We start from the raw sequence: 19,089 nt of genomic DNA on the forward strand, positions 1-19,089 counted from the left end.
GATAAGATACCCCTGAGTGAACCTAGTGACAGACATTGTAGAGTTTAGTTGATAAGTGTCTACCCAGAGTCTCTCTGTAGACACAGGGTTACAAAAGCATTAACCACCAGGAGAAGCAATTAGTGCAATTGTTCCAGGTTATTTGTTTCCACAGGTTATAAAAATCAAAACAAACCATAATACACTTCTTTATCAGGTATGAGCACAGGTAATGCCAGACAGTGCAAAGGCAGATAGTTTAAAGAGCATTAGCATTTACACAAATCTGCAAAACACTTGCCAGTTTGTAATATTACTATTTCAAGACAAGCACACGGTAAAACAATATAAGCACAGATATTTAACAGATAATAAACCAGAACACAATGAAAAATGCACCTGTAAATTCTCACAGGATTGGACAGTTCTGATGACACCCGGTAAGTTGTTACATAAAAAAAAAATGTAAAACCTTCCAAACACATAGGACATTTCATTTTGTCGTAAGCAGAGACTGAATTAATAACTGGGTAGGCAGTGTTGTGACAGAATATCAGACATGAAGTCACTCACCATGGTACACTACACACCAAAGAACAATGCATGATGTTTGTGTTAGAGGGGCATTTGCACAATGTTGACACAATGTTGAGTGACATCATTGTTTTAAGATATTTTTTTTACTACAAAAACATCATTCTGTACCTTCAGTTGTGAGACACACCCATTGCCTTTGGGCAATTCCTGGTGATAATCCATAAAGCCATGCCCTCATATTTGACAAATAAAAACGCAGGAAATGAATGAAGTCTGCCAACGTAAATAAAGACCATAGATATTACATCTATAATGTAGACATAATTCAATTCAATTTTATTTATATAGCGCCATAACAATACAATTGTCTCTACATGACCTTTTGAACAGTTGCCTTAGAACCACAAGTACTGGTTGTCAAGAAAACTTGTGCGGGGGTTCCCTTAAATACATTTGTGATGCCAATTTTGTTGTCTAGACATTATAAATAAGTTTTGGCAATCAGAAAACTACTCCTATTTTATATCAATCTGCACAGTTGTCATAACAATTGGAAGGAGAAGGAGAGAATGGGGGATAGAGAGAGAGGGAGTGAAATAATTGGCTTCATATATTGCAGCTAAAAAACAACAGAGGAGTTGACAGAATGAAGGGGGAAAAGAGAGAGACGAGCAAAGCAGAGTTAGAAAGAAGGATAGAGGGATACAAGTGAAGAAAGTAAAGATGAAAAGAATGAGAAATAGACATGATAAAGACTGATGATTACAACCAACTGAGACTGTGTTTTGTCATAGGAATCAAGGGCTGAATGTAACTCTACACATCGAGGACCAAAAGGTTTGATGCAGGTTAGTCTATGCCAAATTCAGACATGAAAAGTACGTCAATAAATATAGTCAAAAAGAGTTTTAGTTCATAAAATAATAAGACCAGTCAGTACAAGTTCTTCTGTGCCCAAAGACCCACTGCTAAAATTGTCAAGTTCTACATGCCCTACCGCACATCTTAAAAATAAAACATGTGCTTTTTCAGATCTGGATCATATGAAACTCTCCCCCATGATACGCCACCTTGTGGAAAACATGACGGAAGAGTAAGAGACGAGGTTAAAATAACTCAGTGTTATAATTAAGTTTCAATGTTCTAAAATTCTTTTTTTCTTTTGCAGGCATTGGAAAATTGACCGTGAGGGTCTATGTGTGCCTGTGAGTTTGATTTCGATATGGAGTGTTGATTTGAATATAAGTTCTCTAATATTCTTTATCCTTTAATATTCCTCTCTGATGAAATACCTTATTTTTTGATTTTGTTTACTCAGAGGACCAAAGAAGAAGTTGGCCATCTTTGTGCTATCATAGTGAAGAAAGTAGTCCAGACTGCTCATTATTACCTGCTCCCAGTCCTCAGTGAAATTCTGGGTGTTCCTGTCTCATACGTATGTGGAATGACAAGATCAGGGCAACACACATTTTGGTATGTACAGTAATCACTGGAATTACTTGTTTATCCTTTTTTTTTCATAAAACAAAAGCTTTTACTGTTTATTACTCCTGTCAAAAATACCACCCTAAAATAGCATTTTTCAAATCTGCAAATCATGCCCAAATAACATTCCTGCTGTGAAATTCTACTTTTTTTAGTGCTTCTACACGTTAATTTGGGTATCTGGCATGTCTACCTACCCAAAAACTCAGGGAAAAAAAGAACTCCCGCGATTTGTTATGGCTCTAGTGCGTCAGAAACGTCATGCTTGAGTGACTGCGAATGAGCTTCCTTATCATTCTCTCGTCACTATGATATGGCTCGCCCCCCCATCTCATCCCCCGCCCCCCCTACACGTACTATAGATATGATATTTGCCAAAGCACTTCACTTCGTTTTTGCAAACCTCGGATACACTTGGAATAGCTAGCTAGCTGCATGAAGCAAATGAAGCCCTCAAGATGCGCTGTGGTCGGCTGCACAGATCTGTACATAACGTCCCAGCCTCAGAAGACACAAGAGCGAAATTGATTGAATTCATATTTACAAGGCATACATGACTAGCCTAAGGGATCACATAACATCCCCTCAACCCCTCTCCAACATTGGTAACGTCGCTAACCGCCCACACTAAACGGTCAAAATAATTATTTTTAAAGATACTTACAATTCCCTCGTCTGTACTGCGACAAATAGATGGTACCGATCTCGCTTGCAAGGTCAATCTTGTTGCCAGTCCAGAGTTACACTACCGTTCAAAAGTTTGGGGTCACTTCGAAATTTAAATATATATAGAAGCCCATTTCCAGCAACTATCACTCCAGTGTTCTAATGGTACATTGTGTTTGCTAATCGCCTTAGAAGACTAATGGATGATTAGAAAACCCTTGTGCAATTATGTTAGCACAGCTGAAAACTGTTTTGCTGATGAGAGAAGCTATAAAACTGGCCTTCCTTTGAGCTAGTTGATTATCTGGAGCATCACATTTGTGGGTTCGATTGTACTCTCAAAATGGCCAGAAAAAGAGAACTTTCATGTGAAACTCGCCAGTCTATTCTTGTTCTTAGAAATGAAGGCTATTCCATGCGAGAAACTGCAAAGAAACTGAGAATTTCCTACAACGGTCTGTACTACTCCCTTCAGAGAACAGCACAAACGGGCTCTAACCAGAGTAGAAAGAGAAGTGGGAGGCCCCGGTGCACAACTCAGCAAGAAGACAAGTACATTAGAGTCTCTAGTTTGAGAAATAGACGCCTCACAGGTCCTCAACTGGCAGCTTCTTTAAATGGTACCCGCAAAACACCAGTGTCAACGTCTACAGTGAAGAGGCGACTCCGGGATGTTGGCCTTCTAGGTAGAGTGGCAAAGAAAAAAACATATCTGAGACGGGCCAATAAAAAGAAAAGATTGGTATGGGCAAAAGAACACAGGCAAAGGGTTGCCCCCTATCTCCCTTGTTGTTTGCAATTGCAATTGAGCCTTTAGCACTGTCATTACACCAGACAATACAACTGACCATATATTAAGCAAGCCATTATCATTCAAGGGAACTATATCGGCCACCTATAGTGCGCTGATGGCACTCTCACTTTCATCCACTTCTGACTTAAAATCTCATTGGGAAAGTGAGCTGGGGGAACCTATCTGCGAGGAATCTTGGGAGGCTGCTTTGAGTAGAGTTCATAGTTCATCAATCTGCGCAAGACATGGGTTGTTGCAATTCAAGATTGTGCATTGCATCCATTGGACTAAACATAGATTGTCTAAACGGTTTTCTGATGTAGACCCATTATGTGATCGATGTAAGTGCAACCCAACATCACATACTCACATGTTCTGGTCTTGCCCAAAGCTCGACCATTATTGGTCATCCATCTTTGACACAATGTCAGGCTTCCTGGGGCAACCAATGTTGCCATGCCCATTAATTGGGTTTTTTGGGGCTACACCTGAGCATCTTGGTCTAACTAGGGCACAATCAAATAGCATCGCTTTCCTCACGCTCCTAGCCAGGCGGCTGGTTTTGATCAAATGGAAGGACTGCAAACCCCCAACATTCACACATTGGGTCAAGGATACACTTTACTTTCTCAAACTTGAAAAAATAAGACACTCTTTGAAAGGATCAGCAAATAACTATAATAAAATATGGGGACCTTTTCTGGATTATGTCAAGACACACATCACATTATCCCTAGATTAAGTCAAGACATACAGTATATTCCACAGCATAAGGTTGCGATTGGTTTACCATAAAGTAATAACAGCTTTTATTCAGTGGTTTAATTTGAAGTTTTTTTGTTTTGTTTTTGTTTGTCTTTTTGTCTTATTATTATGTTTTGTCTTTTTTACTTTTTGTCTATTGTACTTTTATTGTGTCAGTTACTACCTTCAATGTAAAAAAAATCCCAGATATGTTCAAGATGTCATGTCCATACTGAACTGAAATAAAAAGAATTGTCACACAAAAAAACAGCGGAAGATTGGAAAAAAAAGTGTTATGGACAGACAAATCAAAGTTTGAGGTGTTTGGATCTCACAGAAGAACATTTGTGACAGGTGAAAAGATGCTGGAAGAGTGCCTGACGCCATCTGTCAAGCATGGGGGAGGTAATCTGATGGTCTGGGGCTGCTTTGGTGCTGGTAAAGTGGGTGATTTGTACCAGGTAAAAGTGATTTTAAATAAGGAAGGCTATCACTCCATACCCTGTGGACAGCGCTTGATTGGAGCCAATTTCCTCCTACAACAGGACAATGACCCAAAGCACACCTCCAAATTATGTAAGAACTATTTAGGGAAGAAGCAGGCAGCTGGTATGCTGTCTGTAATGGAGTGGCCAGCACAGTCACCAGATCTCAACCCCATTGAGCTGTTGTGGGAGCAGCTTGACCGTATGGTACGCACGAAGTGCCCATCAAGCCAATCCAACTTGTGGGAGGTGCTTCAAGAAGCGTGGGGTGACATTTCTACAGATTACCTGAACAAATGAACAGCTAGAATGCCAAAGGTCTGCAATGCTGTAATTGCTGCAAATGGTGCATTCTTCAACGAAAGCAAAGTTTGAAGAACAAAATTAATATTTCAAATAAAAATCATTATTTCTAACCTTGTCAATGTCTTGACTATATTTTCTATACATTTTGCAACTCATTTGATAAATAAAAGTGTGAGTTTTCATGGAAAACACGAAATTGTCTGGGTGACCCCAAACTTTTGAACGGTAGTGTATATTGGCCCAGATTGGTAAAACAGTCCAATTCAAAGTGGCTTGCGCACACCAACAGACTTTTGCCAATTCTTTCCGGAACATTACCATTAAATATGAATTCAATCCATTTCGCTCTTGTGTCTTCTGAGGCTGGGACGTTATGTACAGATCTGTGCAGCCGACCACAGCGCATCTTGAAGGTTTTCAAGATTAATTGTTGACACAAAATAACCTGACAGTGAAATTATAGGCTTTGTGTAAAAGTTAGCGACATTAGCATGTTGTAGTGTGTAGGAGCCAGCTGGTGTACAGCAATGGCTAAAGATGTGGCCAACACATTTTTGTGTGAACAGTTAAGCTAGCCTTTTTGATCTATGCTTACTTCTACAATAGATAGTTCGTTTGGATGTTGTGGGATATTTTCATATGAATAAGGAATAGATTTACCAGATACCTGTTGAATGAGTGTAAAGATTAGCTTTGGGTTACATTTCAGATGAGGTAGAGATTTAAAATAAGAGGGCGTAGCTTGAAGTGCCCTAAGGTTAAAATGGGTGTGGTATTATATACCATGGAAGTCTTTTTGATTTGGGTGGGGTCAGAATGGAGAGGTCAGGTTTAATTGGCTGAATTGGTCAACCAAGCAAAACATGGATGGGAGGTGCTAATTACAGGTTTAAATATGTTAGCGGGAAGGTATTTTGGCAGATCTATTTCCGGTATACATCTCTTTACTGTGGCTTAATGTACTACAGTAAAGCCGTTGGAACAACACGTCCTTTGTCTTGACTTTCTGATTGTGAAAATAGTTTAAGACTTAGAATTGGCCACCACAATGTCTATGTTGTGGAATTTGTGTCGAAGTATATATTGTCTTTATGAGAAATAGTTCTCTCATCCAAAAAACATTCCCTTGAGTTGGGGTGGACGGAGGTGTTAAAGCTAGGGGAGCGCATCTCGTGGAGGAGGGGGGAGCTGGCTCATTAGCATTTAAAGGAACAGGCACTCAAAACAGGTCACTCCTTGGAGGGCTGTTTTTTGACAGGGTAAAAAGGATGCTGTTTTAAATGATTCTTGTGGTATTTTGACTAAAGTATGTTACAGACATTTCATTAAAACCCCAAGGAACCATATCAACTTGTGGTAAAATGGGCATACGATGGGTCCTTTAAGTGAACTGTGTGTAACTTGTTCTGTGTAACTATGTGTTGTCAGTTATACATGTGGTCTTTATGCCTTGGAATAGGGTAAGCACCTCAGAGGCCAAGAGACTTGAAGGATCATCTACACCAAAGAACTCAGGAGATAACAAACTAAATGCTCTTGGCAGCAGCCAAGAAAGAAGTCAATGAGATTTTGCGAGAATCTGTCAGAATAGTCAGTGGTTTGGATCCAGTTGTGCCTGCCTTACTAGAGGGATATTCTTCCATCTCCGAAAAGAATGTGGATTTGACAGCCTCATGCACCATTAAGGACTCTGAATCTATATCTGGTCCTACTACTATCACAATCCATCCCCTTGCTCAAACAATTTACCAGCACTGAATTTCAACAAAGGGCATCAAAGCAAGTGAGTGAGGTTTTGCTCAAAACTCTCGAGAATTTTCTGAAGATGACGAGGAGTCAAACGCCAAAGCAGAAAGTCAAACAGACCTCTGTCAGGTTCCTGCTATCTCTCCATCTGGTCCCCTGTCAGTCACTTGCAGTCGATCTAGTTGGTGATAAGGGCGATTAGGGCGACGCACTGTCTAGGAAAAAAAAAAAAAAAGAACTCCTGATGTATAAACGCAATATCCTTGTAAGTCGCGTAAATGACGACATGTAAATTTAAATGTAATAATTTTTTTTCTGTCGGATTCTACCACTAGACCATCTGATCTGCCTCTGTATGTCATTGTCGAATCAGTCATTCAGTCAGCTTAAAGTCGTGCTTCAAATTGCCCCGCCCCTTCTGGGGCGAAATGAAAATCGCCCCAGACCTCTCCCATTGACTCCCATGTTAAATCCATTTTTTTCACAAAACAGAGCTCTCAATGCATTCTCTATGGCTTCCGGGAGGGCTCACCCCTCCATGTCGTGTCATAAGTAATGGACGTAAAAGCCTATACGAACGTCATACAGCTTTCGACAGAGGCATATTCTGTCAAGATGGCGCCTGTTCAGTGCAACAACTCGATTCGCTCTTTGACAGAAGCTATTTTTTAGTCTGCGTATTAATGAAGATAAATTGACAACAAAACAATTAGGACTTCCTAGACCAAATGTATCCATTTAACAGGTTTCTACAAAGAGAGGGAAATCCTACATTTAAGAATTGGAACGAAAGAAAATCGCGGTCGTGAAGTGGCTAACGCGGTCTGTAGTTCATATATCACTGTCACTTTTCATAGGTTTCACAGTGTGTTTCACAGTTCGATTCTTGCACTAACACTGAATTATTTTTTATGTGATGACTTATTTTGCTTTTGTAAGCTAATACTTTCAAGATCAGTCAATAAATATTGTTGGTTTTGACTTATGTTACCCCTTCTTTATGTTGTTACTGGACACATCATGTGTCCTGTTAAGCTATGCTACATCATACAACATTTGAGACACGTGGATAATGAAAAAGTGGGATCATTTAATGTGGAGCCACATCATATTTGCTTATGAAGGCTCCTGGATGCAACTTTCTTCCATAGCTTTCCACCTGTAACTTACTACTCTAGCTATGTAGCAAGAGGGGACATATTACTGTTGTGTGCTGCCAATAGTGGACAAAAAGGTATTGCTGTATGAGTTAATCAGCTAACTTAATGTACCTACTGAATGGGTCGCCTTAATCATTATCAAAAAAATTGCCCCCCTGAGAATTTTTTCAGGAGCCGCCACTGTTATTGAATCTATGAAGGACAAAGTCTCCGGCCAAGAGGTTCATTCAACATATGATGTTGTTGGATGTGTTATTGAGGGGATGAAAGATCTTTTGGAGAAAACACGAGCCCTAGGAACTGTTGTTCCAATGAAAAGGATCTACAGGACAACATCTCGAAGAATGTTCAATGCAATTCAGAACATGGTGGGGAAATTGTTTTCCAAATCGTTTCACTCTGACAGTAAAAAGAAAATGACAGTGGCTTCTGCCATCAATGTCACTAGCCAAGTAATTGTGTCCATCTTCCCGATCTAGGATCCTCTTAGGATCGAACTTGCCCAATGACACGATGTGATACCAGGACTAGACAACTGCTAACACCAAATGATGGCGCCATGTTCGCTTGTTTATCCTTTAATAAAATTCTAGTCAGTGGTCAAGAGTTTTATTAGGCTATTATCATTAGCGTATTATTAGTAGAAACATATAGCCTATTACACTGTGACATGACAATAGATGTGCGTAGGCCTATGTGTGGACACTGTAAAAAGCTGTCGCGGACTTCGAGCATGAACTTGAGAACATTGATATGAAGACTGCATGGTTAACATCGTTGGGCTAAAATAAATGAATTTAACGTCTTATCTCTGCATTACTCTTTAGTTTACCTTTCAGAGATTTTTTACTTTGTTTAATGTCCTCATCTGAAGAATTGGCAGATGTGGGCGAGAAGGGAGAGTTAGGTAAAATCGCTAACTGAGACCTAAACAGCGGTTGATTCTACTGACTGCAGTGTAACCTAGTACTCTCTGATTTCGAGGGTCAAACAGAGAATGGTAACGGCAGGGGGTCTGTGATTGGTCAAATTCCTCTTCTGCTTCTTGCTCTTGCGTACATGTTGGCAGGTCTGCAACTTTACTTACTTTGTACACAGTAGGCTATGTAGAACAGCTAAAACACACATTCAAGTAAAGTGCAAAATCTTCTTTGACCAAATGTTATCAAAATAAACCAAAGACATAATTTTTGAGAGAGCCATAATGCTATTCTGTATGGATCAAGCATTTCCACCTGTTTTGGGAGGCTCTATAGAGGCACACGTCTGCATTTCTTCGCTGCAAAATCACTAATTAGGTCATCATATGACAGCTTCTGAGCCACTTCACCATTGATGCTGATGACAGCAAGACCACTTAAACGTTCCTGCCCCATTGTTGAACGTAAGTATGTTTTAATGAGCTTTAGTTTTGAAAAACTTCGCTCAGCAGAGGCAACTGTAACAGGGAGAGTTAATGCAATTCGAAGAGCAACCCAGAGATTTGGATACACCTCTTGAAGGCATTTATCATGGAGAAATGTGAGCAACTCCAAGGCAGTTGTCTGTGGTGGCAGTTGTGGAAGGTTGATGATTTCCTGAACCATCTCAAGTCTATCAATATCAGAACTTCCTTTCTCAGTCAGTGTCTTCTGCACTTCAATGCAGTTTGTGTTTTGACATTCCGTCCACTCTGCTGAAATCAAGCAGCACTCTAAATTTGTCTCTGACCTGGGTCATGGTCTCAAAACGCTCCTGCAGTGACATCAAAGCTGAGTCCACAACACTATTGAAAAATGTTACCTCAACCCTTTTGAGGGCATCACTGAAGGGCACTAAAATGCATAATGTTTAACAGTAAAATCTCAATTTAGCTTGCACCTAAGTTATAACATATTTGAGTGTGCTAACATTAGCAATAACGTCAGCTAGTTCGAGGTGTATGCATAGGCTAACTATTAAATTAGCAGCACATTTCCCGTATTTAACAATGATTAAACATGAACTTACAGTACCTGAAAGTGATACACGGGCATCATCTCGCAGTTTCTTTCTCTTTCTTTTTTCTGCCCCTGACTCCTGTTGTCTTTTTGAGGCCATTTTCGAAAAGTTGGCCTAGCCTACTATCAAAGTTCGTCAGGCCACTGAGATAGGAAAGGGCACCCCACCCGTAGTTATCGGGTTATCTCGTTATGGGAGCGGCGGCACTGGATATGTCAAATTTCAACAGTTCCTCGAGTGAATAACCTCGCTCTTTAGCGTAGTCAATGAAGTGAAGTGCATCAGATTCATCATTCTTGGAGTTAATCACCTTTTTGCTTGGACCAGCTGTCTGCACTTCAGGGTTGGGCTTGACAGTATTTTTGTTGGTGGAAAAAATGTCATGGATGGATGAAACTTTGAGAACCAGGTGGTCTTTTACTAGGGATGGGGATTCCTTGGAATCGTTAGCCAAAGTCCTTTTCGATTCCGCTATCGATATTAAATAAAAATGATTCCGCTAAAGATAATTTTTTTTTTTTATCTAAATTTTTAGATTTGTTTTTATTCCGGTATCATGTAAGTGCCGTTTAGGTATGTCACGTGCATGCAGCTTTGTTTTGTTTTAGACTGCAGCCAACATGGCGTCTAGGCAGAGGCGCTCAAAAGTGTGGTTATATTTCACGCTAAAAGATGACCACAGGGCCACTTGTGATGCTTGCAAAACGTCTCGTTCGTCAAAGGGGGGGGGGGACTACCATCACGCCGAAACATTTGTCCATACTGCATGCAATAACTTTGCAGGAATGTCACGTTTTTGAGCGCTACGGAGTGGAGATAACGTTAATGAATCTCAACCAAGCAACAGCAGCGCGGCTAAGGTTAGCTCTTCATCTGTTAATATCAAAGGTAAACTCTAACAGTCTGTTGTGTTAGTGCCATTGGTTTCATTGTGTAAACCAGCTTTCACTATTTGTTTATGTCAGTTTTATTGTTAGTTCAAGGAGAATACACTTAAAAAAACAGCACTGTAATTGGCAAGTTCAAATATTATTTAGCACAGCGGTTCTCAAACTCTGGTACCGTAATTTCCGGACTATAAGCCGCTACTTTTTTCCCACGCTTTGAACCTCGCGGCTTAAACAATTTAATTTATGTATTCTTCCCGTTTTCACAAGCTTTATGTCGTCAAAAAACTGAGCAAAAAAACACATTCTGTGACTGCTCAGGTTTTTGGCGGCATGAAGCTTTCATTAGACCAATGACATTGCCGAACGGGTTTTTAAACTTTTTAGTTAATAAACAATGAACAATCTAGCTTGCTCAAACGTCCCATCATTCTGATTATGGTAGTCATTTTGTCACCCTCATCATGGCAAAGACATGGAGAAATGCATATGATGCAGCTTTCAAGTTGAACAAGATTGATCTGGCTGTTGGAAAAGGGAATAGAGCTGCTGCACGGGAGCTTGGTCTTAATGAGTCGATGATAAGACGTTGGAAAACAGCAGCGTGAGGAATTGACTCAGTGCAAAAAGACCACTAAAGCTTTCAGAGGGAGGAAAAGCAGATGGCCCGAACTAGAAAATGAGCTCGAAGACTGGGTCAACACACAGAGAGCAGACGGCCGAGGTGTTTCAACTGTGCAGATCCGACTGAAAGCCAAGACAATCGCCACCGCAATGAAGTTTGAAGATTTTAGAGGTGGACCATCGTGGTGTCTCAGATTTATGAGACGTAAAGGCCTGTCCATCAGGGTACGGACCACTCAGGTGAATCATCCGTCACCCTGAAAACAACTGGGCATGAAAAAAACACACTTCACCTGTGTTCTGTGCTGCACGGCATCGGGAGAAAAGCTTCCACCGATGGTGATTTTTAAACGCATGACGATGCCAAAAGAAAAATTCCAGAGAAGAAGAGAAAGTCCAGATTATTGTCAGTTATGAATTCATTGAGTATGAGGTCCTTGTTGTTTAGGGATCGGGTGTTAAACAGAGCAATTTTGAGATATGGATGAATTTGGACAGGATGGTTGTTTGTCAGTAGCCACGGACTTGATGACCAGAGTTGGAGAAGTGACATACACGTCAGGATAATCCACAGCAGGCAGGTGATCGGAGCTGAGTGAGAAATTGGTGATGAATGAGGCAAGAAACGGAGGAGGAAGTTTAGTCAGCTGCTAACATTAGCTGCACACTGACTGGGGGGCGGCTAGCTGAAGAAACAGTGGTCGGACTGACCGTACTAGGACAGTTGAGAGGCTGTCCTCTAGTGAGCTCACTCGACCCATGTATGAAATGGATTCTTGGATACAAATATTGTACTGCAAAGAAGGACAACACATTTAAACATTTTATTGTAGCAAGTTGAACATTTCTTGCAGCACTTTAATGAGCAACGATTATCAGATCAAAATGAGCGTACAGAACGTTAGCATTCTAAGGCTTTTAGTGTACAAATCGTATTGAAACTGAAATTGACGAGGCATTGCATGCTTTCTCTCTGCAGTCTCTGTTCTTGGCTGCTAAAATGTCTGTTTAGCGCCCCCTAGTACAGCTGACTACGCCACCCCTTGATCTTCCTAATATGCTAGTGTCAGAGCAAGGGGAACTCTGCCCCAATGAGTGTACAGACACAGGTACGTTTTAGAAAAGTAGAAAAGTGTATTCTTTATTTAAATTCCACGAAGGAGGTTGTACAGTGTGGTCAAGGAATACATAAAGGGAATAGTAACAGCCGCCGGTTAATCAGTCCATCCACTGATTAGGGGAGGAAGCTAGTGGAAGCTACGGTCTCAATACCACACGTGAATAGGTGCACACAACCCTTTTTAGGCAACACACTACAAACTTCAAGTGAACCACTCCGATATGTTAAGGAATACACAGCAAGGCAACACTAGTCACTAGGTGAAGTTTCACACTATGAAGACTGGCTTCCCTGGGCCTATAAGGTGTTGTGGCTGGACCAGTACCGGGGCTGACTATGGGGTTAGACAAGGGACAACACAAAAGAAAGAGAAAACCCCTCTAACCTGGGACTCACAACACGTTCACCAGGACATACAAACAGTCCCCAGGCTAGAGGGAAAATCAAACCACGTCACTCGGAGTAGCAAACTCACACACACGCATACAAACCATACAATCATAAAAGAACAGCAGCCAGCAACGTGAAGCTGCGTCGGTCTACGAACAAACAAACACACATTAAAATGCTTGCATTACACAATACACATTGCACATATCCCTTTACATGAGCTAATAAATAAATCACAATCTAGTTCACATTCACCAACATACAATGTTCATGAGACCCACAAATGGGCAGTGTAATGGTGAACCCGGTTAAATGCAAATGACATGCTTCCCATAGTTAAAACATACGGCGCCCACAAGACGCAGAGTTAAAAGGCACTCAAAAGACCATCGGCGTGGTTTCACATACCTGTGGTGGCGTTAGTTAATCACAACAATCATAATGCCGCTACGGAAGATGATGCACAGCCACGTCTGCTTTGGCTCCCTCCCACACGATCTAAACAGAAACCCACTTAATAAGTTGCCACAAATGAGAGAGAGGCTACAGGAAAAGCGTATCTGAACGTACCTTCAAACGAACCACAGTACCCAAAACGCGGCCTCGCACAAACCAAGCTAGCAGCATAGACGAGTTACCTGGCTAAGGACCCCAGGTATCTGTATATATGCCTGTCTTAAAGAGCCCGTCACTGCCCATTCCCAGCCCCTAATAATGACGTTGCCAAAGTACGAGAGGAAGAAAAGGAAGAGGAACGTCAAAACAGAGAGTGCCCTCAAGCAACTAGTTCCACAGGCTACATCTGCAAACCACAAAATGTCACTGTTGGTCTTTGGGGCTTTCTACACTTGACATTAAAATGCATCTCGTATCCAGATTGTATCTAGATATGAGGATGTGTCTCCAGTGTCCAAACTGAGATCTCATCACATCTCTGTGTTCAGCTCACATCACATCCTCCTCTCATTTGCGTGGGTCCAGAAGAACACAAAGAAGAGAGGAGGTGTTGTGGAGACTATGTTGTCTGGTAAGAAATGCTTAGAAGCCACTGTGGTGCATCTGATTAAAATGCCTGAGATGATGTACAATCCAAACTTGAGGTTTATTGCAAAGTTGAGATGAATGGAATGGAATTCAACATAGATGTATTTTGTATGTGTGTTATGTGGTAAGGTTATATACTTGTGTGTGTGGTTTTCTGTCTCGTCAGTCCACTGATCTGCTATTCCCGCCACTGGGTACCGTCAGCGCAAGCATCCCCAGACTGCACTCTGATTGGCTGTACAAGTGCAGCCATAAGGGGTGCATGCACTAACGGAATGACCCAGCAGCAGCCAAAGGGCTGTTCACGTGCACAGTCTAAACCATCAGTCCTTTGTAACAGGAGGTAACGAACGTGACAGTATGTAGAATGTAGTAAGTGTTGCTCCAGTCAACATAAAGTATTACAGAACTCTGCTCTCTACAATCAGAATCTAAAAATTGTATCTAATCTTTTTTTCCCCTGTTATGTAATTTGTCCAATCCAACAGTAAAAGTGGATATATCATTAAACAACCAAAACTCCTTATGTGCGTAGCCTCTACATTTTTTGAAAAATATAAAAACTAAATTGTAACACAAAGGTTGAAACCAGCAGAACCACTGGCAACAACATTGCTGTACAAACCCATATAAGGTCTTTTATGAAAATGAACCACGTCAGGGGAAACCCCCCACACCCAGATATGCTCCTTGGCACCTGGCACGTGTTTGGCCTTGGTGATCACTTTTACTACTGCAGGGCTGTTCAGAGATAACTGTAAAGAGGGATATTAACGAGAGTATCAGTAACATTCAGTATCAACCAATAATTGACATCAGTCATAAAACTGCAAAATCAATAATTAACACAAATCAACCCTGTCAGCCTACAGCCCAGTGCCCCGACCCTGAATCAGGGGCACTTCACCAAACAACAAGACAACATGAACACAATAACTGACATAAACAAACTCATTTGAGTGTATTATTACCTACTGTAAGGAGGAGGGTTGGGGGCTGGTTACACACACATTAGTTACTGTAGGAGAGTAATGGAGACTGGCTACTAGGGATGGGCATAATTAATCGACGATCGATTAATTGATCATTAAGAATTTCCTCGATGAAATTATTTTTTCATCGATTAAAACTAATGCATGTTCTGTTGCGTAGTGTGCGTGTAATTTATTTATTTTAGTGCTGTCAAAGTTAACGCGTTATTCTATGAGATTACTGTGGCGGAGATTAATGCAATCAAATATTTGAACGCAGTTAACGCAACTTTGTTTACTTCCGGTGCGCGTTGACCCGTGGCACGAAACCGCCCCTTGTCTGCAGTCAGTTAGATAGAAGAGACCGAGACGGTAGTTGAAGATGGAGAGAGCTGAGGGATTGTTGGGCGGAAAGTTTCTGTTTAAGAGGCAAAATGACAAAACAATCGACAAAACTAAAGTTGTATGTAGCATTTGTCAAGCTGAATGTAGCTATCACAGAAGCAGCTCATCTTTAAGTTATCACCTTAATGCAAAGCACCCGACAGAAAGCAGTCCCAGGTTAGATGGTCGCCAACCCACACTCCACGACTTCTCTAGGAAATTAACTAGACCAGTCCGTGAAAAGGTTACCAACGCTGTAGCAGTTTAGGTTGCGGGTGACTGTCGGCCCATCAACATAGTTGAAGACGGTGGGCTGACTGAGGTGATTCGAATTGCTTCAGCGGACAATTCTTACGATTTACCGTCGAGGGGCACCATTGTGTCTCGCATACATTCCTTGGCTGATGGCGAGAGAGCACGAACAAAATACAATTAAACAACAGTGTCTAAAATAATGAATGAAGTGATTACTCGTTAATTTATAAGATTTAGTCTTTGAAAGAAAACAAACTTTTAATCACGATGAATCTAGATGAATGCATTTCAAAATGTGAGATTAATTAGTTAGAGAGAAAAAAAAACGAAGGTCAGTTGTGTTTATGAGCACCGGCTTCTAGCTGTCGGCTCCGCTGCTTAAGAGTACAGCAGCGCATATTTTCAAGTGTAACCATTGAACGGATCCCGTTTAACTGCCACAAGAGTTGTCCATCTTGTAAGTTTAACTGCCACAAGAGTTGTTCATCTTGTAATAAATATCTCAATGAGGAAACACGCTGTGTTTTTTCTATTTTCACTGCATTTTAATATAGCCTATACATAGTGAATTTTAATATAACAATATTAATGATTAATCGAAAATCGATCGTTAATTCTCCCGACGATCGATTAAGACAATTTAATCGAATGCCCATCCCTACTGGCTACACACACTACTTAACACAAGACTAGCGGCATATCAATTAGAACGATAAACTGCAGCTCCCCCTCTTCATCGGGAGGATAAAGATGTTTGTCTGGCAGTAAGATATGATTTATGCTGGCATAACATCAATAACACACCCATAACACACAACCCTCAGCCTAGACTTTGAGCTGCTTTTTAGAAAACAAGACGGCACATGTACTATAACTCACGTGCACATAACTTATAATTCTGTTTATTTGGCTACACACTACTTAACACAAGACGACGGTATTGGGGACTGTTTACTGCGCACCTCATCACCCATTCACACCAACACATGGGGTCACTAATGTAAGTTGAGCTGATTTGGATGTTCAGTTAACCTAATGAAGAGACAGCTGTCAGCATATCTAATGCAGTAAGTTGGGCAGTGGGCCCAGGTAGAAGGCTGAAGGAGAGGCCTGAGGTCACCTGAAATAAGAGTGTGATTACGAACTAAAGTGATTTTTCTATTGTGATTATAATTCAGTGTCACTAAGAGGAGAATAATGTCACCACCTCTGACTGACTGGACTGTTCCTGTAGAGTGAGAACAAGAGCAACCACACAAGCACACTGGACTACCAGTTCAGGGAATCTTCATAAAACACAGAATATTAGGCATATAACAAGCACAGCTGACAAACTGTGTCATCCCAGTCTCTGGAGATGCAGGTCAATCTGGGATTTTATGACACATTGTAGTCTGAGATCAGTGAAGTCAGCAGTGGGGCCATCGCCAGAGTGGCACAGCTATGATCACCATTAACTGCAGGTCCTTTTGATGATGTTTATCTGGCCGTGAGATATGATTCATGCTGACATCACACTATTTTCACCAATAACAACCATGACCGTGGACGGCACATGAACTACACCTCACGTGTGCATCGTTTACGCTTCTGTTTGTTTGATGAATATCTGCACGTCCCAATGACATCACTTGGTAACATGCAACCAGGCTATATATTTGAGAGCAAGAACACACAGTACACAATGAGAAGTGGAGAGGAGGAATCATCCAGTTTCAGCATGAAGACTTCTGGAGCTCTACTGGTGCTGCTGTGCTGCTGTTTGGCTGAGACGCAGCTCAGAGGAGAGACCATCAGTGAAAATGACATCACTCGCCAGGGCCACTATGGTGAAGCTGAGACCAGAGAGAATGAGGTTATGGGTGCAGCACAGAGAACTGAAGCTGCTGCCACAGCCTCCACCCAACAAACCTGCCAGCCTGACATCCACACTGTGCTGAGAGAGATGAGCGCACTGATGGTGGAGCAGAGAGTGGAGCTCAGATACACTAAGACACAAATGGAGGCCATGGAGACCAGACTGAGAGCCAGTGAGAGTAAAGCAGATACTTTGGAGACCAGACTGAGAGCCAGTGAGAGTAAAGCAGAGACTTTGGCGACCAGACTGAGAGTCAGTGAGAAGACAGTCAAGGAGCAGAGAGTGGATCTCAGACAGACTGAAGCCAGACTGACAGACAGACTGACAGCCAGTGAGAGACTAGTGGAACGGCTTCAGAGTGAAAATGAGGGTACGAAATTTCTGATTATGTTCCCAAATGTATCTTTTTAAGGATATAATTTACATGTTTTTTTTTTGTTTCATTCCTATCTCTTTCTCTCTCTCACTCTCACTCTCTTTCTCTCTGTGTGTTTTGTTCAGCTCAGACAGTGAATCTGAACCTCACTGTGAGCCAGGTGGAGGAGCTGAGGAGGGAGAGAGAGGAGAGGAGGGTGTCTTTCTCTGCCTCACTGGTAACATCAGGGGATGAAACTTTTGGTCCCTTTAGTAGGCCAACCACACTGGTCTACAGACATGTCTTCACCAACACTGGAAACGCCTACAACCCCAATACAGGTATGACTTTAAAGACACAGACCAGATTCAAACTTTAGGAATCCTACTACTGTCATGCTGACATCATTGATACAATTATAGATTTTGTATAATTCTTTTCTATTTTCCTTCTACTGTAGGTGTCTTCACGGCTCCAGTCAGGGGTGTCTACCACTTTTCTGTTTTTGTGTATGGAAATGGTCATGCATCTACACGTTCAGCAGTCTCTCTCCATAGGAATGAAGAACATGTTGTCATTGCTTACAGTAATCAGCCAAGCCACGGTTATAGCTCCTCTAATGGAGCTTCTCTGCTGCTGGAGGTGGGAGATGTGGTCTATGTGAAGCTGTGGCCCAACTCATGGGTCCATGACAGCTATATCCACCACACCACCTTCTCTGGCCACCTTCTCTTCCCCATGTGAGGGAAGCACTAGACTGATGTAGAAGTTGTGTTGGGTGTGGAGTGACGCTAGCAGTGAGAAACAGACAGAATGGAACACACTCCTCTCCTTGTTTCCTACATGGTCACTGGGTGGGTCTGGGCAAGACTTTTAGTGTGACATTAAGTCCATTCTCCTTCATTGCTATCCATCTATTGTGCTGTTTGTTACATGTTAATGTACCTTTACCTACTGTTAGTATGTCAGTGTGGAACTGAAAACACTAGTAATGAAATGTGCTTTGTCAGGCTGTGTCTTTGTATATCCGTCTATCACAAAATAAAATACATCTTTAAATGACTATTTCAAGTATATTTGTTACAACACACTGGCATTCATATTTGCCATGGCTTTCATGCCACCTGAAGACATCCTATGAACATTACAGGTATATACTAACCCGTTCAAAGTAAGGGACTAGGTCTCATTATCATTTCATTCAGAAATAAGAGCAAGAGCTGCTGCTTAGTATTTTGCCTCTTTGAGGTAATGTTTGTGGACTCAGCTGTGTTTAACCCTTTATGTTCCCTCTGAGCCCAGATTACTAATACCTCTCTG

The 19,089-nt window shown here is 41.4% G+C and overlaps 1 protein-coding gene across 1 annotated transcript; it reads left to right on the forward strand.

The window, feature by feature from the left end:
• Positions 1-16,515: 16,515 nt before the first annotated feature.
• On the forward strand, positions 16,516-18,832 carry LOC116218189. Its single transcript, XM_031558707.2, has 3 exons — positions 16,516-17,784; positions 17,916-18,110; positions 18,230-18,832. Exons 1-3 carry the CDS (start codon positions 17,112-17,114, stop codon positions 18,511-18,513), a joined length of 1,152 nt encoding a protein of 383 aa, XP_031414567.1. The 5' UTR covers positions 16,516-17,111; the 3' UTR covers positions 18,514-18,832.
• Positions 18,833-19,089: the final 257 nt, after the last annotated feature.

The sequence above is a fragment of the Clupea harengus genome, chromosome 21 (genome assembly GCF_900700415.2).
Source record: "Clupea harengus chromosome 21, Ch_v2.0.2, whole genome shotgun sequence".
In the NCBI taxonomy this organism is placed as follows: domain Eukaryota; kingdom Metazoa; phylum Chordata; class Actinopteri; order Clupeiformes; family Clupeidae; genus Clupea; species Clupea harengus.